The sequence below is a fragment of the Elgaria multicarinata genome, chromosome 1, assembly GCF_023053635.1.
Source record: "Elgaria multicarinata webbii isolate HBS135686 ecotype San Diego chromosome 1, rElgMul1.1.pri, whole genome shotgun sequence".
Taxonomy (NCBI): Eukaryota; Metazoa; Chordata; class Lepidosauria; order Squamata; family Anguidae; genus Elgaria; species Elgaria multicarinata.
The window spans coordinates 46,815,894-46,843,530 of NC_086171.1; the positions used below are offsets into that span (position 1 = coordinate 46,815,894).

Here is a 27,637-nt window from a genome sequence, read left to right on the forward strand (position 1 = left end):
AATAAACTAATCCTCTCCGGCTTGCAGAGCACCGTCAAGGAATTTTAAAAACATTCAACTTCCCGGCAGCGACATACTTTCTGGGATTCAAAAGGCCACAGAGCCAAAGATACACAATCCTCCCTTTTTTGTCCCTTGACCGAAGGTAAGAGGAGAGAATTCAGAATGGGGGGTTTCCTTCTAATGTTGTTTGTTCAGTGCTAATATCTTTTTCATTAATATCATCCTAAAGCTAAAAAAAAAACCCTTTTTTTAAACCATCACAATGTCCTTGAAACATCCGCACAGTGTTAACTTTCCAGCTGACTGTGTGCCAGGCACTACTTTGGCAGGGGTTATTCACTCGCTCTACTTTTACAGCCTCTTAGCACATCTTTATTATGCAAGAAAACCTACATTCTTTTATAGTGAACCAGATCTGGTGTGTATATCAGGCATGGATATTGTCCAGGAGCTGTTTCCAATAAAAGGATGCATGCATTTACATTCCCATATTTGCTAGCTGGAACAGGCCAAACTTCCTATTGTTTGTCTTTTGATTCAGCTGGGATGAAGATACTATGAAAGACGTTCTGTGTGGTATCCTGACAATGCATTTAGAATAAATTGTATGTCTGTACGATGATCTTTGCATTGGCATGAGGGAATGTGGGTAAATTTCTAATCATGTTTTGACAAAATGACATCTTAGCAAATTGTTTCTTTCAGCACGATAAGAAAATAATTAACTTGAAGCCAAAAGGTGATGTTAGGGTTTTAACTAATGAGTGAGCTTATTGAGATTGATTGCTGGATGTACTCAAGGGGCCAGGAAGATATAGACTCTTTTTAATATAAATTTGAATAAAAACAAACAAAGCAAACAAAGAGACAATCCAAATAGATAACTGTTCCTGAAGGTACACAGCTGGATCATGAAGCAGTATTAATGTCAATGGCTTGGATCCCAAAATAAATTACAGGCGATTCTCCTGTCCCTCTCCCTCAACTCGTCCCACATTGTGTCAGACGGCTTTTCAGGCAGGCAGGCAGGGCAGAGGAGGAGATGGGCAACTTTTCATTTTATGATTTTAATTCAATTTTCCTTTATTACATGGGACAGCCTTGAGTTACAACAGTTGCAGCTTTGTCCTGGCTTTTAAGGCCAATTCAAACCGTAATGGTCTAGATAATAGAGACCGTTGAAATCAGTGTGGTGTAGTGGTTAGCATTATGGATTAAAGCTAAAGAAACCCATGTTCAAATCCCCCATTCAGCCATGAAGTGAGGGGCCCAAGGGTGGCCCCAGGCCTGTCATTTTCTCTCAGCCTAAACGTATCTCACAAGGTTGTTGTGAGGATAAAATGGGATAGAGGGCTATGTTTGAGCTCCTTGAAGGAAAAGAGGGATATAGATGTGATAAATAGGTGGCTGCAGCAGTGTGCAAGATCGGAGAATGAGCACTGACATGGCTGGAATTACAAAGGTAGGCGTTGTCTACACATGCAGCCGAATGAGGTTGTATTGTGGATTGTGGTATTGTGGACAAAGACCTGGGATAGAACCTTGCTCTGCTGGTTTGCTATTTTTGAGGAGCTATCTTTTTTCCTCCTCCTTCCTCCCATGGAGGATTCAAAATGGAACACACACCACATAGTTTAAAGTGGTGCAGTCCATTTTATCAGCCCAGCATCCTGCCACTTCATCTTACTTGTGTAGACAAGACCTTTGATCAGGGATGAACAACCTCTTGTTGAACTGCAGCTCTCTTAATCTCTGACCGTTGATGAGAGTCGGAATAAAACACTATGTGAAGATCCACATGTTCCCCAGCCCGGCCTTGGTTACTTCAACATAGGGATAGTAGCACCTGTATGTGGCTTCCTCAGCTTAATGGCTCATAGGTTCAAGCTATCATTTGCTACTGGATCAGGTTTAAGGTTCTGTTATTGGTGCACAAAGCCCTAAGAAACTTGGGTCCAGGATATCTGAGAGAGCGCCTTCTCCCCTACCAGCCTACCCAGTCACTGGTAGTTCCACATGGACCTATGGTCCGTTTGGAGTCCAGTTTGAATAGAGTCTTTAAGAGGCAATCCTATGCATATTTAGACCAAAAAAGTCATATAACTCCTAGCATTCCCAACATACATAGGATTGTGCCTTTAGCGTACTGGCCCCCTCTCTATAGAATTGCCTGCCTGTTGATGTCAGGACAGCATCAGCATTGTTTTGATTTTGATGCCTTCTGAAGACATTTTTATTTAAACAAACCTTTTCTGACTAACTCGTCATGGTTTTATTAATGCAACCTGATTTTAAAGGTTTAATTCATTATTATTATTATTATTATTATTAGTAGTAGTAGTAGTAGTAGTAGTAGTAGTAGTATTTCTCTTTTATTGTTCACAGCTTGGATATTTTATTGATGTACAACAGTATATAAACAACAACAACAATAATTGCACAAATGGTTGGAAGCTGGTATGAATTCTTGCTGAGTCCTCTTACTGATATACTATTTTCGTTGAATTTCCCTAGTCCTTACATTATGCAGTGAAAAGGAAACCAGCAACCTTTTCCTAAACTTATCACAAAGCCTACCATTATCGAATTTGTTAATGAGAAAAAAATCAGTGTACTAAATAGATATTATTATTATTATTATGGTTGGGGAGAGAAATCTGACTCAACCTTTTTCGGTGCAATGCTACAGAATCGTTCTGCCCACAATCAATGTTGTTCCCTGCTGCTTCCCTGCTGTAAACTCCCTACAGACGCCCCCCCCCCCGTTGTTCAGAAACAGCTTGCCGCTGCAAATCAGCTTAGCCAACCAATTAATAAATCCTTCCAAACATATTGCAGTCACGCTAATTAAGGGGTTTTCCCTCCCACCCTTTATTATATAAATTCTTCAGGTTTCAAGTCTAAGCTGCGAACTTCAAACCACCCAAAACAGACGCAGACTACGGGAAGGAGAAGAAATGACTACACATCCAATTCTTTGGATAGTATCTTTGGCTTTGATATTTGGCCCACATACTGCTGGAACACAACCTGGTGGAGAAATGAAGGAGGACAACAGCTATGACTCCCGCCACAGCTATTTGAGGGATGTTTTACATATCATTTCGGCTAACAACTACACTCAACACCACCAGAACCAATCAAGGGAAATTATCAGGATGTTGCTGGAGAAAACTGTGTGTCCTCAAAGGATTAATGGGATGCAAGAGGACTGTAATCTGGTTAGTGAGTCAAGGGATGAACAGAAAATTGTACGGATAATTTAGTAAGACAAAAACCTTGCTTTCCATGCATGTGGTCTCCCAGGTCAAAAAATAATAATTTCTTATTTATGAATTTATTCATATGGTATATTCTTTGTTTCAAAAGGTGTACTATGCCTTTCAAGCATATCCATACATTTTTGTTAACATTGAGTTTTCTCTAACGTTTGGGAGGTTTGTGTGTGTGTGTGTGTGTGTGCATGTACTTTAAAACCAAACAGAGAGACGCATTTGTATGGAAGACTAGACAAGGATCCTAGTACGTCAACATTGTTTCCATGCTGTTCAGGATTAACAGAAGCCGAAATAGTCCCGTACAACTTCCCAGGCTAGTTTTATTTTGCAGAGCTCAAACTTTAACCAAAATGATTTCAAATTTCATTTGCGATTTCCTGCATTCCCCATTAAAATCCAAATTTTAGTTAATGAGCAAATAATTCAGATGAAATGGACGTTGAGGCCCGATCCATACAATTCTGCCCCTTACTAGTATGTAAGGTATTTTCCTGTGGCATTTTCCCTATGCCACTTCAGTAATGTTTGGATCCACCAAGAGCCACATCAGCCAGGGTATTGATTGGGAAGTAGCGCATTGGGAGGGTAATAAGGAACTACATCATTGGCCCCAGCCCTATAGTTCCTGGATCCAAGGTCTGGTGTGATCAAGCATGGCAGAAGCCTGACTTTCTTCCATGTGAAGAAAGGATTATATCCATGTTTGGTACTTACCAATAAGATCTAAGTTGAGCCAGAGAAGTTTGTACTCAGAATCTGAGGGAGGCAGACTTGCCAGTGATTGGCCTTGGCACATATAAAGTAATAATGAAATAGAAAATCCTCATGAACATGTACACCTCTTCATTAAGTAACCACCACAACCAGTCTCTCTCTCTCTCTCACTCTCTCTCTCTCACACACACACACACACACACACATACACACACACACTCATTAGTAGATGAAACAGACTCTTCAGCAATGTGTGTAATACTGTGATCCTACTAAATGGTCCTCAGGACATCCACCATGGAGCCATTGCTGCATCTGGAGCCTTGCTGGAAAACAAGCAGCCAGGTCAGGAAGTCGGCTCAGCTTTTCACTGGTTTCTTTCCTGGCAGATCTTTGTGATTTCAATGGGAGGAGACTTATGTAAACCTGAGGCTAGCATACGTTGGGGATACAATCCAGGGGCATCCAGTGGATTCAAAGTTGCCTCTCCCTAGAACATTCTATTTTGGGGCCTTCTTCTGGCTACTGCTAGAGGTGGACCTATGCCCATGGAGATTTTCATGGGTATAACTGGGGCTTTGGTACAGATGTGCCGCCACCAACTTGCAGCTGGAGACCTCTATGGCATCCTAAACAGCAGGTCTGGGGGTTAGGATTTCACTGTTCATTTCCATCATGTGAGACTTAGGGCCAAACTACACAAGGGCTATAGCTAGACCTAAGGTTTATCCCTGGATCGTCCAGGAGTCAAACCTGTTCATCTAGGTGACACACAGGGGATCCAGTGCTCAGGCAGGGGCGAACCCTGGATGATCTCAGGATAAATCTTAGGTCTAGCTGTGGCCAAGGTGTCTAACTTGTATCTGTTTGTGGTGAGCCCTAGTTGAAATTTATTTTTGTTTGTTTTTCATATCCATAGTGCCTTGAATCAGATGCTTTCATATTAATTGCTGGAGGAGATTTGGAAGGCCATCTTAGTGAAGAAGTATTCCAGAAAATTTCCCTCATTCTTTTGTATTATATCACGCATCCAAAAGACATCTGTTCGTCAACATTCAGTTTGAGGGACAAGGATTATAATTTTTTCCTGAACAGTATGCTCAATTTAAGACACAATGAAGACTGCTATCATTTCTCTTGGAATGAAACAGAAGACGTTCTGGAAGCAATAAGGAAACATTTTAAAATATCTGAACACCAGGTAAAAAGCAAAATGAGGTAATACATAGGTAAAGGCTAAGCATTTTTTTTTTTAGCTGAATATTCTCATTGTTGTCCCACATAGGATTGTATATAGACGAACTATTCATGTTACCTTTTTTACACCATAATTTTAATACAATTGAAATACTGTAAGTTTGACTAGACTAGGAGGTTCTACACTAGGGCTCACTCAATGGGACAGTAAGCACTGTATTTTTTTCAAAATTATTATTATTTATTTATATAGCACCATCAATGTACATGGTGCTGTACACCATAGTTTCCATTGAGGCACACACTAACGAATGCAGATCAGTATCCATTTTCTTTATAACACAATTGCATGCCACACAAAATTGCATAGTGCTCTAATTGTGGAAGAAGCAGGAGGAGATTGAAAAGTCAGCCAGATATAGTTCTGTAAGTTTGTGTCACATATTGCTTTGCAGAGCTTGGATTGCATTAGAAGTGGAATGGCTGCTGCCTTGGTTTCTTTCCTTTTTTGACTCAGCTGACAGAATGCATATCTGCAATGGCGCAAGGTGACAGAGGTTTAAAAATGGAAAATTGAGAGATCCATTTACACCGCACGTCTGCAGTCAAAAGTAGCAGGAGAAAGAAAGAAAGATGCCCCAAAAGATGCCCAAGCAGTCTTGGAAACTACAGGTTATAAGGACTGAAATAGGATGAGAAAATGGATTACGGAGTGTGTCATATGCCGTACCAGTGATCCAAGTGTTACAATGACAAGACAAACCTCTCCTGTAGTTCAGACCTAGCTGACTATGCACATTTCTTTCATAGTGGCCAGCCTTGTGAATATTTTGGCATGTGTCCAAACCATAACTTACTATCTCCTGATGCAATCAAACGTGGATGTTTTGATTGAGCCACACATTCAACACAAAGCAATTAGGTTCATAGGACATGAACTTTCCTTATCAGTGTTATCAACGAACTCATCAACTTTAGGTAGTTGACCTTGGATAGCTCCTTCGGAGTTCTGGCTGGCTCTAATGAAACCCAGAACAGATTCACCACTCCAGTGACACCAGCCTCCACTGATTAATATATTACATCTAAAGAGGGGGTCTTGTAATGCCATTTAGAGCACAATCCGAAGAGTTGCGCTCCTGTTAGACAGAGGGCTCAGAGCTAGGCCTTAGCTAGACCTAAGGATTATCCCAGGCAAATGGAGGGGTCGTCCCTGCCTGCTCCCGGGATCCCCTGTCCCATGATCCTGGGACAATCCCGGGATATAGACCTGGTCTAGCCATAACCCCAGTGAGAGAAGAATGTTTTTATCTCTGACCCTGCACTTAAAGTATAAAAAGCAGCTAGCTGACTTGCCCTTTGGTGAGCAGGGAGGGAATTGGAGAGACCATGTGATCCAGGCTTCTCCTCTCCCCTCCCCATCCTTTTCTCTCTCTCCAACTTCACTTATGACATCATAGTTGCTATTTAGGGAGCACGGAATTGTTCTCTAAAGCCAGAGTCCAAAATGACCTAACTGTACCACTGTTCTTGATGGGGTTTTCTTCAAGTGTAAGCAATTGTCATAATTTACTGTAACTCTCTGTTAGCTACTCTATTTCATAACTGAATGTTAAAAAGTTTATGAGTTCCCCAGCATCTAACATGAATAAAATAACACATATATTTATCACTAACCTTGAATATGGGCATCCCAAGCCTTAGCTAGACGGGGCTTTAACCTGGGCCGAACCCCGGGATCGTTCCTGTGCATCCACATGACACACAGGGGATCCTGGGATCAGGGAGGGATCATCTTTCCCTTGCCTCAGGATATAGCCCTCCCCTTTGTCCCTGGTTTTTGTGCAGTCCCGGGCTGAGCCCGAGACCACGGAACGTGTGGCCAGGTGCTGCAGGTTGACCCGGCTCTGTGTGATTCCTCGTGAGGAGCTGGGAGCTGCGCCCATCGATGGTAGGATGGGAGTAGTGGGGAAACTAATTTAAATTTTTAAAAAGGACTTACCTTCAGCGCTTGAGCGTTCGTGCGCTGCTTCCCCTTTAAAAGATTAAAAAATGGCCGATGCAACGCCTCTCCTGCTGAGGTCGTCGCGTGCCATGTGTAGATAGAGGAGGGATCTCATGTTAAGCACAATGTGAGATCTTCCCTCCTCCGTTGCGGGATAGCAGGTAGGTCTAGTTAAGGCCCCATTCTCCCTGGTTAAAAGAAAAAAGCTCAGTTTAAGGGCAACTCATCAATTGTGCAAATGTCTCTTTCTCTCTCTCCCTGCCCCCCAACACTTACTTTATGATGCCAAATTTATCACTACTTTTAGAAGCCTTTATGGCAGCATGGTAACAATGTTGAAAAATCATGATCTGTGGTTATATGGCATATGGGGTGAAACCACTGCAAGACACCATGATATCAAACATAAGCCCAGATAATGACATCTCTACATCTCAAGATACCACTTTGGTTGTGAAAACTGGCCTTAATTCTCCATGAGGAAAAATACTCCTGTGCAAACAGAAGCAACCCCAATATAGCTCTTTATGTATTTGGTATTTTAAACTCTTATTAGCAACTAGAAAAAGATATTGTCTGGGACTGCTTTGTGTCTCTTTTGTTGGCTTAAGAAGATAAGATTTTGGAAGCCTGTTTTATACTCTTGAGTTCATGCGGCAGAAAGTAGTTCTTGAACCATGAACAGCTTGCATGTGGAGGGTGGGGGGAAATAAAACAACTATTGTATTTAAATGTAAACATCCCTTTAAAAATCAGGAAGCACGTGGCAGCTATTGTCTAGCTCCTTGAAAATATTTTTTCTAGGAAATTGTCACATCAAATCGGGTGTGCTGGAATAGGGTGACCATATGAAAAGGAGGACAGGGCTCCTGTATCTTTAACAGTTGTATAGAAAAGGGGAATTTCAGCAGGTGTTATTTGTATGCATGCAACACCTGGTGAAATTCCCTCTTCTTGACAACAGTTAAAGCTGCAGGAGCCCTGCCCTCTTTTGTATCTGGTCACTCTAGCATAACTCCTGCAACTTTAACTGTTGTGATGAAGAGGGAATTTCACCAGGTGCTGTATTCATACAAATGACACCTGCTGAAATTCCCTTTTCTATGCAACTGTTAAAAATACAGGAGCCCTGTCCTCCTTTCCATATGGTCACCCTATGCTGGAATATATATATTTGAAAGTCCTTCCCCCATTGCTAGCCATTTCTCATGTTTTCATCCTCTCCCTCCCACCCTTTAAGACACCATCTGGACATTATTTATTGTGCATACGCACGCACACGCACACACGCACACACACCAGTTACCATCTTTCCCAGGTTCAGTTTTACCTTCCACCATTTTAAGACCCCTCCTTTAAAGGAATGGATGGGTCTCTCTGTTTTGCTTTCTCCCAAATTCAGATTTTTTTAATATCGCAAGTTCTTTCCATCTTGAATATGAAGAAATTTGTGGATTTTGGTAAATTCTTATAAAAAATGAACTGAAACAAAAAATTTGCTCACCCTGCACTGGCCAAATTCACTAGCTGCAGCTATTTCCAGCATGGAGACGACCCCACCATGCAGTTGTTAAAGATGAGGAGCCTGTCAGAAAAAAGAGGTCTATGCAAATCCGGCTCTGAGATTCGAAAATTCGAATCCCGCTGGCCATTTTATGCCAGATCCGCCATTTGAATTCACAGAGCTCTAGGCCTGCATAAAGTAGGAGCAGCCTACAACTCCCAGCATGCACTGGCTGGGAGGGCTAAACCTACCAGGGCCCAGAGACAGTGGCAGTGGGATCGCGCCAACAACGACCCCATTGTTGGCGCGATCGATTGATCACCGCTGCGATCAACCACCCAGCAATGGGGTCGGCCACTCCCTGACGCAGTCCAGGATACTTCAGTCCGTGGAGGGGTCCTTGTGTGTTCCATAGGCACCCGCAGCCACCTGCTTCTAAGTATGGTAAAAATATACCTATGCCTATAAAGAAAGATTGGTGTCATAATTTCAACTTTGGGGGAAATTGCTAGAGATTTTATAGCAGGTACATACACAATGAGAAATCATCTGCCTCCAAGAAGCTTTCACTCCTAATCAGACTGCATAAAGCAAAGCTCTGTGTGTAAGGCAGGAGCGCAAATGGGCTATTATGATCCCTTTCTGACTAATTAAGAGAAAGTATGCAGAACAGACAGGAATAAAGTCTAGATTCCGGTAAAGACGAATCTAGTGTTTTAGTCACATTTTCTTCATATTTTGTAGATGTGCCAATGAAACTATATGAAACTAGAAATCATGAGGTAAGGAAAAATACTAGAAAAATTGTACTTCCCTAAACATCTCCCAAATGCTGCTGCTATCTTATGGGGGCCATAGCAGCAGGCTGTCTCAATGTATAGTAAAGGGCAGGAGAATGTTGTAGCAGTGGTGAGGCCTAACTTGTAGCTCAGCCCAAACGTCAGAGTTTATTTTATTTATTTATTTCATTTCTAAACTTCCCAATAGCCAAAGCTCTTTGGGTGTTTCACAAAAATTACAAATCACAAATGAAAGATAACAAAAAATCTTCATCTTCAACACACAAAATTTAAAAACAATTAAAACAGCTAAAAACGTTACAGAAAAAAAAAACTGGACCTGATAAAAAACAACTGTCATAAATGCTGCATCGTATGCTGGCAAATGCCTGAGAGTAGAGGACAGACTTAACCTGGTGCCGAAAAGATGACGGTGTCAGTACCAGGTGGAGCTCAGTGGCAGAGCATTCCATAATTGGGGGGCCACCACTGAGAAGGCCCTCTCCCTTGTTGCCAGCTTCCAAGCCTCCCTCAGAGGAGGCACTCGGAGGTGGGCCTCAGATGTAGATCATAGAGTCCGGGTAGATTTGTGCCAGGGGAGATGCTCCAGCAGGTATTGTGGCATGAGCTGTGCTTGTATTAGGTTGGGCATCTGGGCTGGGGAAATCCTTGCTCCAAAAATCCCAGATTCTGACTTCAGTAGTCCTAACCAATGTAGTTTTTATATTTGCATTGTAGATGGACTTAAGTTTCTATCCAACCTCACATTATTTGTACTGTTATGTGATGAAGTATTTCTTAATACATGGAATTTTCTTCTGTTTTCAGTGTGTTCTGGAGAAAGAAACTGGTATACTTCACAGCAATGGTGCTGATAAAAATACAGTTCCTCAGCTGGCAGCAGCCATCCTTACATTGGCTCTGCAAGGAGTCTGCCTGAGCAAAGCACATTTGCCCTCACCAGAATTCTTTATGAAATATATTTTCAGTTCTCTGAACAGTACCAATGAGCTCCATGTAAGAGGTAGATTTCCAAATGTATCTCAAAAGTTGTCTTCTCTGTTAGTGCCTTTTGATGTAAAATAGTCATCATCACAGTAAATATGCCTATGAATATAAGGGGTGGACAAATGTTCCAATTTCGGTTTCTCATCTTCCAGTCTTAAGTTTGGTTTGTTCCAATTCCTCATCGATTTGAAAATTTATATACACACACACATATATACACACACACACACACACACACACACACACACACACACACACATATATATATATATATATATATATATATATATATATATATACATATTTCACATAATATGCACATTTTTTGTATGTAGTTTGGCTTAATATAGGCATTTTAACAGCAATTTCCTCTAGTATAATGCATTTTTGTGCTTTATTTTTTTGATTGGGGAACTGCATCAAAAAATTCAGAGAAATGCAAATTTTAAAGGTTAACTGCATTTATATATTGGTTTGAAAGTGCAAATTTAGGTAAGTTCACACTGAAATGAGAACCGGACAAATTTCTCTTCCCTCCCTAGTAAATACCATACAGCTGGGGTGCACAACCTGTGGCTTGTGGGCAATTACCCAGAGGACCTTCTCTTCTGCTGCTCCCAGACTGTGGAATGGCCTGCTGGAGGAGACTCGTCAACTTGACAATCTATTAGCATTCAAGGAAGCTATCAAGACTGATCTCTTCCGGCAGGCCTATCCAATGGAATTTTAGGATGTTTTTAGAACGTTTTTAGGATGTTTTAACAATGTATATTATGCTCTTAATTTACTGTTGTTCCCTACCGCGGTCAAAATGGAGAGGTGGGTAAGAAATGATGATGATGATGATGATGATGATGATGCAATACTTAGCTCCTCCCAGTGTGGCCCATGGAGCCATGAGGACCACATCCACTTTATCCTGCAGCACAGCTGTTCAGCTGCTGTGCTGTTTTCCGAGTGCTAGCTAGGCCCTCACCTAGGGTGACTGGAGATAAGAGTGACTGGAGATAAGAGCAGGAATCCCCTTGTGAGCACTTGTGCTAGCTATGCACTCTTATTTTCAATCAGTGAATGGAGATAAGAGCAGGTGAGGGAAAGCTGGAGGTCACTGCAGTCCCTAGATCTCAGTAGACATGGATGGGAAGGTTTAAACGTGGAAGGGGAAAGTGTGAGTATGCATGGATGGATGTGCATGCACATGTACAGCCCCTGCCCCTCCACCTGGCACCAGATGCAGCATTTATTTACTTATTATTATTTATTTTATTATTATTATTTATTTCATTTTTATACCATCCCATAGCCGAAGCTCTCTGAGCAGTTTACAAAAATTAAAACCACAAAAATACAGCATAAACTGGATGCGCACCCTTGTCAAAGATGTTTGTTCTTAAAGTGCAACCTGTTTCTTCTTCTTTCACAGGGAAAGTGGAGTGGAATAACAAATTTCTCTTCCTCTTTTCCCCCCAACATATCAGGGCCACTATGATGAATCATGATGCATATGGGATGTAGGTGGCTTAATTTCCCAGGGACAATGATGGTTTTTTCCAGTGATTAAATGCATTGGTATAAGACAGACTGGCAGCTTTTCTAGCTGAATAGAGTATTCCTGCTACATCTCTCCTATTGGATGCTCTAGGACTTAACTTACCATCCCAGCAGCCTGCAAGCAGAATTTGCAACTTGAATTTATCTAATCTTGGCAATAAATTACCACACTATATCTTTTTCAACCAGACTTTTAACATGTATTGGTTAGTAAGAAGCTGGAGGTACCTTGACTTTCTTTTCTACTGTGGCATCATCCTTTAGTCCAAGTGCCTAAAAGTACCATTAGATCTAAATCAGAGGGAACGAAACTAAGATAACTCTGAAACTGGTTCGAACAGGCACTTCTTCCTCCCCATGTACATCAAACCTAACATTGATAGCATGATCCAGTACAACTATCTCCCTCCTACCCCTATTCAGGCTTTGGATGTTGGCTAACCCTCTTTGGGTAAGTCTACTCTGGAATTACACATGATTGCTACTATCACAGCAGACCTTTTTGAGTGATTATGGCAATCGCAGCATTTGTGTATATTCATGATGCATGTATCTCCAGTTCATATAGAGCTTTCTTCATCCAGTATTGAATGTGCTTGACTCTATATCTAGGAGGAGCTTCGGCTATTGGGCGGTATAAAAATGCAAATAATAATAATAATAATAATAATAATAATAATAATAATAATAATCTGAGCTCAAAGGAAGAGTGCGAGCTCCCTTCCTTTTCTCCTCTAGTGGTGGACTTAGCAGGCAATGCTTAGGAGGCAGTGCTATATACTGTGGTTATCAGGTGATCCACTATGACTGTTTACAGTCACCATAGTTGAAACATTATGGAAGTAATAAAAGAAACACATTCCATTTTCTGTTTCAGTTTAGTGAGTAATGCCATGTTTTCTAACAAATTCTTAGCTATAGACCAACTCCTGAGCATGTTGTGGGCTGGAAAGAATTGCAACACAAATACTGAAGCTCGCCGTGGCGTAACAGTAAGAGATGCTGGATATTTCACAATGAGGCCAAAGAATGGGAACACAATAAGCAGTTATAATGAAGATACTGAAGATACTGTTGAGTGGGAGCAGGTAAGCAAGTGCCTGCACAATAGACCGTTTCTCTACAAGGTTTTGCTTCTGTCTGTTTTATAAATAATTTGCTTAGGAACATAGGAAGTTGCCTTATACTGAGTCAGACCGTGGGTCCATCTAGGCCAGTATTGTCGACACTGACTGGCTGCAGCGTCTTTCCAGGTTTTCCCTACCTGGCGATGCCGGGGATTGAACCTGGGACCTCCTGCATGCCAGGCAGGTGCTCTATCACACTGAGCTACGGTTCTGAGTTACAGATCTGTGATGGGTCAGGTTCATTTCTGAAAAGACATGTTTTCAAAGGATCAACATTTACTTTATCTTAGATAATTCTTTTAAAAAGCAGAAGTAGGGGGTTTAAAATGAAAAGTAGGGATAGTTGAATTGGATAGAATAGATTCTAAGCACCTCGTTGGCAATCAAGTTGGAGTTGTCCTTATGTTACTGGAGCAGTTTGAATGCCAGCTCTTTGCTGAGTCTCCTTCTGCCTTGGTAAAATTTACATTCAGGAAATTACACGAGAGCAATAGATATAATTACTCCCCTCTCCACCATTGCCCCTTCAAGCTGCATCAAAAGGTCTTGCAGCTTCATATTTGGATATATCTATTTTATCCCACCCTTCCTACAAGGAGCTTCCTTCTGTTTTATCTTCACAACAAACTTGTTAAGTAGCTTGAGAAATAATGATGGGCACAAATTCACCCAAAGATACTTTATCTTTGGCTGAATGGGGATTTGAACTCAAATACTACAGCTTTACCCACAAGTTAGGCAAGCTGAAGTATAAAGACTCAGACTGAAAAAGAATTTGGCCAATTGTCTCCATCTATGCAGGGCTGGCACAAGACATTTTGCTACCACAAGCAAAGAACAAGATGCTCCCCATGCCATTGCATGTGTAGAAGCAAGCAGTATACCTTTACTTCCATAGTGATGACAGGACAGTGTCTTAAACCACACCCGAGGGCAGAATTGGACTGGCCAAGTGGCACACACACCTCTGTCCTCTCAACAGAGGGAAATAGTTGTGGCAGGCCGAAAGGGTCAGGATAATTGGCAGGAGGCTGCTGCTATTGCCTCCTATATTTGATGTAAACAGTGGTTGCCATACTTTGCCTAATGGTAGAGCTGGCCCTAGATCTGTGGGATGAAATTGGTTGGAATATCTCTCTCAAAACAAAGCTTAAATGGGTTCTGTGTAGGGCAGTGAAGTAGTAGCTTTGGAGAAAGGCACTTCTTTTCTGATCAACCTTTATTCCTGTTTCTTAATTGCCTCATTAATAGTATGCACACTTGTTTGAGGAGGTCACTGCTGAGAGTGATTTATTTTTTGTTGCAGCTAAATTGTATCTTCTGTTTTTCACACATACATAAGAAAGCCATTGTCATTCATTGGCAACAGATGGTGCTGGTTTTTGCTACTGCTAATTAAATTAAGATACTAAAATTCATTTCCTCAGATAAAATGCCACACAAGTAGCTCATCAATCCTTATGTGAATATAGTTGATATACTGTAAGAGTCATTGTTCTATTATCAATTTAAATAATTATTTAATAATTGTATCTTAATCTCTACAAAGGAAAAGCCTGTGTGATTTTAAGGGGGGGGTGTAATTAGGTCAAAACAGCAAGCTTATGTTGAACCCCCTTCATTAATTCCTTTCACCAAACAGTACATAGATTTCTTCCTTCAGATAATAAATGGCCTATTTTCTAACTGATTGCTGTTAAGCAAATTAAAATACACCACTGAGTAGTAGCTGCTGCAGAATAAGCACAAATTCAGACCTGACATTTCTGTTTGCAATGGCTCTGAGTCATCCCATTTGCAAGGCACAACTCAGCTTCTAGCTACCAAAGAAAATAGAGGGGATGAATTTTCCTTTGTCCATCCTTAAAAACAACTCAAGACAGCTTGTGTAACTGCTACTGCTCAGTCCAATATCTGCTGTTCCCTCATCCTGTGAAACAGGAAGTCTTTTATACTACAGCATTTCTATTAAATGGTTGTCTAACCTTTTCTTGAAAACCTCCAAAGGCAGGAGTTTCCTGAACAGCTTGTTCCAGTGGTGAAATGCTCATATAGGTAGGATATCCTGGCCAATTAATTAAGAATTCCTAAAACTGTAATTTAGGCAGTGATAGTTAAAACTGTCCATTGAATGTATAGGGGGGAGAGTATTCTTCATATTTTTTTAAATCTCATGCACCAATAGGGATGGATGAATCTGTCAATTTCAGTTTCTCTCAGTTTCACATTTTTTCCTACCCTTAATTCAGTTTGTCTGAAGGTTGAGAATTTCTCCAGTCTTAACTTTGGATCATGCTGAACTTGGAGGTGTTTTTTTTTTTTTGTAATTCACATTAAAAGTCATAAGCGCGATTGTGCACATTTTGTATGCATGTTTGCCAGACATACACATTTTGCAAGCAATGTTCCTAACATAAAGCAGTTTTAATATTCTTTTCCCTAATATGTGCATTTTTATATGCAGTTTTGATTGGAGAAATCCATTGCAAAATTCAGAGAAGCATAAAATTCTAAGGTTAATAGTTTCACTTTGCACAATGGTTCAAAAGTGTGAAATGAGGTACACATAAGTCTGTATATAAATGAGAACTGAATGAATTTCTCTCCCATCCTTATATGCCAATGCCATTTTTAAAAAACCATTTTTAAAAAGTATAGTATTGTCTTCAAGAGCTTCAAACTCTGGCACTTGTAACTCTCTCTCTCTGTGTGTCTCTCTCTCTCATCTCCCTCACAGACTTGTTTCTCTGCAAATGAACTTGTGAAGATATTTGTACATGACAACCGTCTATTAATTTCTAAGGAACATTTCAAGCAAATGAGCCCAGCAATCATTCAACAATTATTAAGTTGTTCTTGCAAGCTTATGGAGTCCAAACAAACGAAAGCTCCACCAACACCTTTGGAAAGTGAGTTATGTTGACATGATATGTTATAGAAAAACATCATAATTTTGATGCAGTGTAAAAATTCGCAGGGCTTATTCGATCATCAGTGTAATGTAATATGATTATTGGGTACAGCAATTCTGAAAGAGACTCAATGTTCCGATGAAATATATGATTTTTTAAGAGTAAGAAAATGTATGGCTTTTAATGCATTTCCTACTTTCCTACTATGAGAGTTGTTCATCCTGTATTTCAGTGTTTTTCAGGGGCATCAGGATAACAAAAGAACTGAATCTGTCATTTTCTGTCTGCTAGTTTGCTCTTGATAAGTAATCAAGCATCACATTTGCCTCCAACTGTGCACTGTATTATCTTACACCAGGCAGAGCTAACACAAAACCTTCTGATTCACTGGATCCTCTCTTCCCTCTCTTCTGCTTTGCCTGCACTTTGCCTGACATCGGATCACCTGCTCGTTCACCCAGCTTCACTTGTTTTTTGTTTTTATTATTTTCTCAGCTTCACACACCATGTGCCATAGTTTTGCCTGATCTTCCTCAAAAATGCTAGTTCTGCTTTGGTTTTCACCCTGGGTGAGGGAAAACACCTAAATGTATTTCAGTTGGATCCAGATTTTAGTGTGTGCAACTGGGCTGGAGGGAGCATATTTCTCCACCCTTTCCTCAACACAGCAGCCCCTTCAGGCTCCTGAAAATGTTACACAGAGGATCAGGTGACTCTTTTGAATATGGGGGAGCTGTGCCTGTGGAGGAGGGAAAAACAGGATTCCCCAAAATTGGGCAGAGGGACCTTCAGTGAGCAGGGTCCTTTTGTCAATAGAAGGCAGATTCTGAATCCAACCCATTTATATGAGCAGGTGATCCAATGTCAGGCAAAGTGCAGGCAAAGCAGAAGAGAGGTAAGAGAGGATCCAGTGAATCAGAAGGTTTTGTGTTAGCTATGCCTGGTGTAAGATAATAGTTGGAGGCAAATGTGATGCTTGATTACTTATTAAGAGCAAACAAGCAGACAGAAAATGACAGATTCAGTTCTTTTGTTATCCTGATGCCCCTGAAAAATACTGAAATATAGGATGAGTAGCTCTCATAGACTCTCACAAATGAGAGAAGATAGGACTCAATGGCTTTATAGGCCCCTTCCAGCTCTACTATTCTATGATTCTATGAAAGTAAGTGCAAACAAAATCAGTAGGACTTACTTCACCAAATGAGTTTGTTTGTTTTATTGCTTTGCATGGCAATTGGCTTTCAAAACTGAAGCTTTTAAGTTCTTTTAATGGAAAAAAATTGAAAGAATTTTGTTTTTAATTGCATATGTGTTGTTCCTTTTCTGCTACAGAATATGGCTATAGCACTCTTGCGGTTTTACTTATTACACTTGGATCTATGTTTGGCACAGCTCTCATTCTATTCAATTCCTGTCAAGAATGCTACACCCTAATTTTACAGCTGTTTGTAGGGTTAGCTGTAGGAACCCTCTCCGGAGATGCCCTGCTGCACCTTATCCCACAGGTAATGTTTGTGTTTTCATGTGCAAAAGCACAAATTATAATTTACACATTCAATCTGCCATTTCCTTCATCATCCACATACATTCCACATGCAGGGCCAGTTTACACATCACAATAAATTATGCTTTATCATATAACTGGAATTAGCCATCGTTAACCTTGGGTTCATGCACTCCTCTCTCCTTCTCCAGCACAGCTGCTTTTGCTTCTATTTTTTTGTGAAGTGCAGCTTTTCATTTCATCCAAACATTGTTAGTCTTAACTTTGGCTTGTTTAAAATAAGTCAACTTCAAGGTAGCTTATCTCAACAACCATAATTAAGATTAAACAGATTTTAGGGTTTGGATGGAAGGCTAAATTGCAGTTGATGAAAACGGGAGCAAAAGCTTCTGGTCTCCTCATGACCAAACTGGGGGGGATCTACACTACTGCCTTTAAAGCACTTTAAAGCACTTTGAAAACGTTTTGAAACCTGTATATGCAGTGTGTCCTGGGCCCCAACAGTTGTCAAAACTGTTATAGAGCGCTTTAAAGCGCTTTAAAGCAGTAGTGTAGATCCCCCCCTGGAAGAGGAGAAGGGGAGGGGAGAGTACAAAAGACCAAGATTTATTGTGACATCCAAGCCACCTCACAGTGTGGAAATCTTATAAAATAGCAACACCTTTCATATCCATAGGAACGTCAATAATACAAGGCTAGGAACTCAAGGATTTTTTTTCTGAGCACAACAATTCTAGGAAATTCTGTTTCTAACTTATGCAAGTCTCACTGCAATAGGTCTGCTCCAGACTATGGCTTAAATTAGAGATAGGCAATGTGGTGCCCATGGGCTCCAATGTGCCCCCAGACACCTTCCTTGGTGCCCAATGAGATACCCTACTCCTCCCAATTCTTATTTTAAAAATACTTTTATTTTTCTTACTAGCAGCTGGGATTGCTTCAAAGTGATATGGGAGCCTCTAGCAGCTGCCATCTTATTTTCCCATGAATGCCCTTGGGTAAGTTACTTGTCCTTTGTGACTAGCCATTCCCAGCCATGGCAGCCATTTTCTGGTTGCGCCCAGGATAGTTCCTCAAATTTCCAGATATGTCCATAGACCCAGAAGGTTGCCTACCCCTGGCTTCAACAGTTGCCTTCCCCTAGTAGAAAGCCTCTTCCACTCATATCAAGGCTTTTTCTGACCTAGCAGAAGAGTCTTACATGAGAAAAATGATTCCAGATCCAGAGTTCTTTCACTTGGACAATCTTTTTTTCTCCCCAAGACCTTCAATTTGATATGACCCAGTTTATAGACTGATACCTATACTTTCCTTCTTCTTTTTTGTTTTGTTTTACTCATTCTGTAAAGACCCCCACCCCCAAGAACTAGTTCAAGATATTTTACTATATGAGGAAAAGGACGAGATGGTGTAGCCCATTCCGTGCAAGATGCCAACAGGATTGGTGATTAAATCTTACTTCAACACTAGCAGCAGGACAGTGTCGTCCACTGCACCTGAGGGCAGTATTCTTGCTTAGGGGATGCAGCCACTCACAAGTCTCATCTTCTGATTCAGTGCTGCTCCTTCCCACCCCTCAGCATCTGCTGCCTGAGGCAGTTGCCTCACTCTGAATAATGATAGGGCTGGCCCCCCAACTCCCAAATACATTCTGGTACTCCGTTGTGAGAAGTCTTCCTCTACCACTCACGTGTTCACAAAACCACATTAATACAATTTGTTCTTTCACTCATTGTTCTTTGGATATGTAATTAGAAGATTGTTACCTAGCAACCTGACACTAAGCATTTAAAATGGCAGATCTATCTGTATGTACTGTTGGTATACAATGAGAAGGCCAGTATAACATTACTGTAAGTTAAGACAAAGTGCTGGCATATCAATCACTTCAATCCGTACTTAACATTTATTAACTCTTGAGGGATGTTTTAGGATTGCAATTCCCTTAAGTGCTTTTTCAATGTGGACCCTTAATTTTAATCTAGAATCATTGCAGTAAAACATTTCATGCAATTAACGAATGCGTATAAAAAACAAAAGTCTACAATGAACTATATTCCTTAGAGGCAAAGTGTTTTCTGTACATAATGGACTTTTGATGATAAATCAGGGCATGATTTTATCATCCATCCTCCCGGTTCTTGGAAGAGGATTAGAAAGGGAAAGAAAAATACTCCGGATGAACGACTGGCTACGAAGGTGGTGCCAATTTTGGGTTCTGGGACCATGGGCTACACTACTTGGAAGATGGACTGCTGGCAAGGGATGGGTTGCACCTCACAAGGGCTGGAAAGAATGTGTTCGGCCACAGCATGAAGAACTTGATCAGGAGGGCTTTAAACTGAATCTTACGGGGACGGGAGACGTAAACTTCGAGGCAACAATGGATGAAGGCCCATGCACCACAGTACAGAGAATAGCTCCAATAGTGCCCCAAAATAGTGTCCGCACAATGTAGGAACAAAGCCAGACTACAAAACACATGGTCTTCGATGTCTATATACTAATGCCCAGAGTATGGGAAACAAACAGAATGAACTTGAACTCTTATTACATGAAGGCAAATACGATTTGATAGGTATAACTGAAACTTGGTGGGATGACTCCCATGACTGGAATATAACAATTGAAGGATATAACTTGTTCAAAAAGAACAGAAGAAATAGAAAGGGAGGCGGAGTTGAACTATATGTTAAAAATACCTATCCCTGCACAGAAATACAGGCGGATCAGACTGGGAGCCCCATCGAGAGCATCTGGATTAAAATAAATGGGGCAAGGAATAAAAAGAACATGATAATCAGAGTCTACTACCGACCACCCAATCAAGGAGAAGATGAGGACAAAACTTTTGAGAAACAAATTGCCAGTGTTTCAAGGAAGTGTGATGTAGTAGTGATGGGGGACTTCAATTACCCTGATATCTGTTGGGAGACAAATACTGCCAAAAGCAGCCCTTCCAAGAAGTTCCTGACATGTGTGGGTGATAACTTTCTCCTACAGAAAGTGGAGGAAGGAACTAGAGGATTGGCAATCCTTGACTTGATATTGACCAATAGGGATGACTTAGTGGATAAAGTGGCAGTTACGGGAACTCTGGGGGAAAGTGACCACGTCATACTTGAATTCTTGATTATAAAGGAGACAAAAGCTGAGTGTAGCCATACACGTACTCTGGATTTTAGGAAAGCTGATTTTAATAAACTCAGAACTATGATAAGTAAGGTCCTATGGCAGATGAGCCTAATGAGAAAAGGAGTGCAGCAGGATGGGTGGGAGTATTTTCAAAAGGAAATTTTAAGGGCACAGTTACAAACAATTCCAACAAGGAGAAAAGATAGAAGACAACAGAGGAAACCAGTGTGGCTCCACAAAAAGCTTAGAGACGACCTGAAAACAAAAAAGGATACATATAGGAAGTGGAAGGAAGGCCAGGCTACAAAAGAAGAGTACAGACAGGTGGCGCAGAAGTGCTGAAATGGCGTCAGGAAGGCTAAAGTTGAGAATGAGCTGAGATTAGTGAGGGATGCTAAAAGCAATAAAAAGGCTTTCTTCAGATTCGTGAGTAGTAAAAGACAGATGAAAGAAATGGTGGTTCAACTGCTTAATGAGGATGGCAAATTGATAACAGATGACAAAGAAAAGGCTGAAGTGCTCAATTCCTACTTTGCCTCAGTCTTCTCCCAAAAGCGGGTCTATGACCCCCCTGGGAAAAATGAAGCAGAAGTTGAGGGGGCAGGATTGCAGTTTGAGATTGATAAACAATTGGTCAAAGAACACCTAATTTCCTTGAATGAGTTCAAATTTCCAGGGCCCAATGAACTGCATCCTAGAGTAATGAAGGAGCTAGCGGAAGAACTCTCAGAACCTTTGTCTATTATCTTTGCAAAATCATGGAAGACGAGTGAGGTGCCGGATGACTGGAGGAGGGCTAACGTTGTCCCTATCTTCAAACAGGGCAAAAAGGAGGAACCTGGGAATCACAGACCAGTCAGTCTGACATCCATCCCTGGGAAAATTCTGGAGCAGATTATAAATAAGTCAATCTCTAAACACCTTGAAATCAATGCAGTGATTACTAGAAGCCAACATGGATTTGTCAGGAACAAATCCTGTCAGACTAATTTGATCTCATTTTTTGATTGGGTAACCTCTCTTGTGGACTGTGGGAATGCTGTGGACATCATATATCTTGACTTCAGCAAAGCTTTTGACAAAGTACCACATGACATTCTGATTAACAAACTAGCTAAAAGTGGGCTAGATGGAACAACTATTAGGTGGATTCACAGTTGGCTACAGAATCGGACTCAAAGAATACGTATCAATGGAACCTTTTCAAACTGGGGAGAGGCAACGAGTGGGGTACCACAGGGCTCAGTCCTGGGCCCAGTGCTCTTCAACATTTTTATTAATGATTTGGAGGAGGAGGTGCAGGGAATGCTTATCAAATTTGCAGATGACACAAAATTGGGTGGGATAGCTAATACCCTGGAAGACAGAAACAAACTTCAAAGTGATCTTGATAGGCTGGAGTGCTGGGCTGAAAACAACAGAATGAAATTTAATAGGGATAAATGCCAAGTTCTACATCTATGTTACAATAACAAACAACAGTATTTACTTACAGCATTCGTGAAGTTGTCTACAGAAAGCTGCTAGACTAGCATGATACAGGAAGAAGTGAGATATAGAGAGAGGGGAAAGAGACCTTGGGGGGATCTACACTACTGCTTTTAAAGTGCTTTAAAGCACTTTGAAAACATTTTGAAAACTGTATATGCAGTGTGTCCTGGGCCCAAACAGTTGTCAAAACTGTTATAAAGCGCTTTAAAGCAGTAGTGTAGATCCCCCCCTTGACAACTAGTTGGAAACAGATGTTTCTTATAACAATGCCGATAGTTCCAAAGACTCATTGAGGGCAGAGTGCTGTAAGTAAATGCTGTAAGTAAATACTGTTGTTTGTTATTGTAACATAGATGATTTGTTCCTGGTTGGTATATTTTGCATATATACTCTAATTAGCTGAATGATGATGTATTGCACCTTTTTGATTGCAATTTGTATGTCTTGTTATACTTATGGTTTTAAAGTTTTTCTAATTAGATATTAGAAATTTTTAAGGTACAGATACTTGTAAAATGCCTCTAATTGTAAATATTATGATACAAAGGACTTCTTTGTTTTTTAGATAAAGCCCTGAGGAAGAACGCAACTGCGTTCGAAACGTGTAGGCACCTTGGCACTTTAATAAAACTTTTGCTAATATTTATGTTTGAAGATTACTTGGTTCCACCCTTGCCTTTGGCTATTTTTTACTCCCATTCTTAAGTTGGGGCATAGAAGCGAGCAAGGACCTGCTGCTTTTACACAATCACCTGAATTACACCCTGAAAGCACACTTACGTGGATCAGCAGGGCTAGTAGCTGCTATTGCCGCATCATATGGAGGTGGATGAGTTGAACCCATTAAAACAAAGAGCCCCCTTTCTTCCATCAGTAGTTGTTCAGGATTCTAACATTCTGCTGCTGCTTCCCATGATTGGACTGTTGAGCACTTAAATAGGGTCTCACTGATTTCTCGGAGACTGGATTGCACCTGTTTGTAAAAGGACCAGAGTGAAATGTCGCAAAAGATCACAACATAATGATCAACTTGCTCTATCTCTAGGTTCTTGGTTTACATACCCATGATGTTCAAGAGACTGAAGATGTATATGAAGGTAAAGCACACATTTGGAAGATGTTGGCTTTGATTGGAGGAATTCATGGTTTTTTTCTGATTGAAAAGGGGTTTGTTCTCTTGGTATCACCACATGGACACGTAAGTTTAATTTCATTTTTTTTACACGTCTTAATTTTTGCTAACAGTATAAGAAGTTAAATTTGGGATAAGGGAATTCACAAAGCTCATTTTCCACTGATGAGATACATTCATTTTATTGGGCAGTGTAGAAATGAAATAAATAAATAAATAAATAAATTCCCTGTGGGCCTGTTCAGAAGACACAGTAAACCATGGCTTTAACCATGGTGAATAAGGCTTTCTTGCTTTATTCACCATGGTTAAAGATGTGGTTTAAGGTGTCTTCTGACACAGCCTGGCTTTCTGGCTTAACCACTGTGGTTGAAGCCATGGTTTAAGGTGTCTTCTGAATGAGGCCCATAAAACAGGGCTGAGGAATGAACCTCCAGATGCTGTTGGACTTCAACTCTTCGTAGCCCTAGCCAGCATAGCCAATGGTGATGGCAGTTTAACCAGCCACATGTCGAGGGGGCACACATTTCCCACCCCTGCTGTAAAACCTGTTGAAAACAAAAATATAGACCAGAGTATGATGCTTAGGATTGATAGGTAGAAAAATATGGCCATAGAGAGCAATTACTTTAGGACAGGGCCTGTTCTGCAGTGGCTCCACATTGCCAGTAGAGGTGTGTGGGGCAGTTGGGATATACCAGATCCCTTCATTCCAGGCTTTTAAGAAAGCCTTGAAGACCCATTTTGTTGGTGGTGGTTGTTTTCATGAGATACATTTTATTGACTTCCAATTATTTTAGCTGGATTATTTATTGGATTGTAGTGTTTTTTGAACTGGATATTTTTGTTTTGCATTATTATTACTTTTTTAAAAATTAATATTTGTTTTTTGTTTTTGTTACCTGTACTTTTATTTGGAAGCTACCCTGTGAGGCTCCTTACTCTTAAAGGTGGCCTGCTAAAATTTTAAATAAATAAAGCTAATAAAGTGCTACCTGTTGTATAAGTGTACTACTAAAAAACACACCTTTAAAACTTTTTTTAAAATAACACCGTTAATGAGTTCACATCATGATTCTTTAACAGTTGGTTAGTTTTCCAATCAGGATGCCACATGCTTTTTTTGGTAGTTTCTGTCTATTTCTTTCTATATGTTTTATGTTACTTTGACTCCTTTGCTTCATAAACTGAACACGTGGACAATAATCCAGGAAGCAGTTCTTTCTTTCCCAACTTCTGTATCTGATGCACATTTTTCCTGACTTCAGTTAGAAAACCTTGCTTTGCCAGAATTTAGTTGGGAAAAGCAAGTGTTACCTTACTTTCCTTATGTCAGCAAGTATATAGGTCAGTGAAAAGGTACAGCATGTTAGCTTGAATGTTTGTTAGAATCAAACTGATTCACACTTAATACAGGAATATATCTTAATATTCCATTGATTCTTTATGAAAATCATAGCTTAGGAGAGTAGCCATTTATAAAAGAAATATGAAAGACCAAAAAGTCTTTATTTTAGATTAATATTTGCAAGATAAGCTATTATTATTATTATTATTATTATTATTATTATTAACATTTTTATACCACCCCATAGCTGAAGCGCTCTGGATGATTTTCAAAGATTATTTATTTATTTATTTAAAACATTTGTATCCCGCCCTATATCATTAAGATCTCAGGGTGGCATACAGATAAAAGCATACAGTATAAAACAACAAATATACACAGCTAAAAGCAAATTAAACCATGAACCAAGTTAAAACAAAATATAATTTAAGAGCAGTAAAAACAGTTAAAACTATATGCCAGGTTGGTGCAGGAATATTGCAAGATATTTAGGGGGAAATATTTGTCACACTTTGCATTTACTTAATGAAAGTTTCCAGGCTGTAAATAATGTTGGCTTTCATCTCCTTTTGTCACACTAACAAGGCTGCATTACACTTCATTTATTTAAACATATTTTTAGGGCATTTTTAAGGGCAAAACCCTCTGAAGACGGCAAAGAAGTTAAAGCAGGGATGGACAACTTGTGATCTTCAGATGTTTTGGCCTACAACTGCCATCAGCATTGCCAATGGTGAGGGATGATGTTGTATGATGAAACACCTGGAGGGCTACAAGTTGTTCACCCCTGAGATAAAAGAAACAATACAAAACAATATAATTAGATAGGAATGGTGATTACAAATAAAACCGTCAGCCCCCAAATTAGGAAAAGGCCAATGAAAAAGGATGTCTATAGCTTTCCTGAAGATCTACAAAGAAGGGGCCTACCTGATGAATCCTATGCGGCAGGGTCTTGCTATTTACTGTTTTACTCTGTACAGCACCATGTACATTGATGGTGCTATATAAATAAATAATAATAATAATAATAATAATGAAAAGGTCCTCTTCCTTGTATTCACCAATTTATCCATACTTGGCAGAGGACAAGTGAGGAGTGTCTCTATTGATGAGTGTGTAGGCAGGCTGATACAGGTAAATGCATGCAAAACTGTTTCCAAACAGAAACTATGAATTATCTAGTTGCTTCTGGAAGATGCCAAATTATGATTCCTCTCGGGATTTAATCTTAAGAGTAATTAGAACAATAACCTTTTCCTATTGCCATTCTCTTGCTGTTAGTTGCACTGGTGGTGTTTGAAAACATTGTAGCACTGTAGAATACAATGCAGCATAAGGTTGTATTCATTAACTCTTCATTAACTCTTTCTATATGGTGGATAGTGAATTCTAGAATAGTGAATTCTAGAATAGTGAATTCTAGAATTCTGCTCACTAAGCTTTTGCTCTAATATTCTATATTAAAAGTTAATACTGGCTTGCTATAGTAGTACAGTCAAATCCTGTACCTGGTATGTGCCAAGCCATTATGAAAAGCAGGAGTCAACTCAAAGGGAAATGTGTAAAACAACAGCATCAAAATAGAAATATAACAGAATTAGGTACAAACATTGGCATTTCAAACAAAATAGTTTTACCTCCATGTAGCTTTTGTATCAATGTACTCGTTCTGCAAATGGCATTTTCATTTGCTCACACCCTGTATCATCTTGAACATTTTGCATTTTCTGAAAATCCTTAGACGTATCAGGACTTATTGTAGTTTAATTATTATAATCAGTTTGTCTGATGTTTTGACCGTAAGATTTTAAGCATAAATATGAATTTCACAACATTTAGAAAAGCATTAGAGTCTGGATACTAACCACTACTTTACTCACTAAGAAGAATTGTTGAAGTAATTAGTTCAAAGGTTGGTTTAATTTCTAAAAGTCATGCAGTTTCCCATAACCATTGTGGTTCATGATGCACTTTAATATTTTTTTTAAAAAACCACTTTGTTGCTTAAGAAAGCATTAGCAAATGCTTCTCATGACATTCTTCTAATTGTTTTCAAGTCAATTGTGTTTATAGGTCACATCAATTGCTAAATCTCAATATGCTACTAACTGACAAAGCTGTACCTGTGTTGCTTCACCTGGCTTCAGAACTAATCACAAAGCTTCTTCATCTAGCAGGGACTTTCATTAGATAATAGCCACTTGGGGTATTTTCAAGACCGCCCGGTGAAACATGAAATAAACATCAATTCAGGCAGAAGCAAATCCACGTCAACCATACAGTTGGTAGGTTACTGGTATGACCTGATTCAATTATATAACTGAAATCAAAAGAAGAAAAATTAAAATTAATTACTGGATCTGACCCTTTTCCCTCCATATACAGTACATGACAGTGCTGTCATACAATGCTGGTTGGGAGATGCTGGGAATTGTAGGGCTTTTTTCTAACAAAACACGCATAGGATTGCACCTTTATTCATTCCATTCATTCAAAGTCTTCCTATTCCATATTTCCATACATAAAACAACCTCATAATCTAAAAACAATGAATTAATCAATTCTGTGCATGCTCACTTAATTCTAGCAAAAATCCTATGGGGCTCAGGATTGCAGCCTTATGTATTGCCTTAACTTACTAGAAACATTTATTCTATCTGGGAAATGAACTTACTTTTATAATGTTCTGTAGGGTCATTGTTTTCTTCATCCATATGCTTAGAGTGTGCTAACTATCCTTTCATTCAGCTGGATCCAGATTTAAATGTGTGCAAGTAGGAAGTCAGAAGTGGACTTCCCTGCCCCCTCTTCCCCATGGCAGGCCATCCAGCCCTCCGAAAATGCTACACAGAGGCTCAGAGAGCCCCACTAAATGGGGTAGGCTGTGATGCAGGGGAAATGGGGGATCCCTGAAAATCAGATAGAGGCCCCTTCCATGAGTGG

General features: G+C 40.0%; 1 protein-coding gene across 1 annotated transcript in view; it reads left to right on the forward strand.

The window, feature by feature from the left end:
- The window catches only part of SLC39A12 (solute carrier family 39 member 12), a 39,946-nt gene continuing 12,309 nt past the window's right edge, over positions 1-27,637 (forward strand). The window contains exons 1-8 of the mRNA XM_063147617.1: positions 1-145; positions 2,895-3,224; positions 4,915-5,196; positions 10,309-10,504; positions 12,955-13,127; positions 15,904-16,075; positions 17,414-17,586; positions 23,257-23,409. Coding sequence (XP_063003687.1) covers positions 2,961-3,224; positions 4,915-5,196; positions 10,309-10,504; positions 12,955-13,127; positions 15,904-16,075; positions 17,414-17,586; positions 23,257-23,409 — 1,413 coding nt within the window. The 5' untranslated portion in view covers positions 1-145; positions 2,895-2,960. The remainder of the gene's footprint in view (positions 146-2,894; positions 3,225-4,914; positions 5,197-10,308; positions 10,505-12,954; positions 13,128-15,903; positions 16,076-17,413; positions 17,587-23,256; positions 23,410-27,637) is intronic.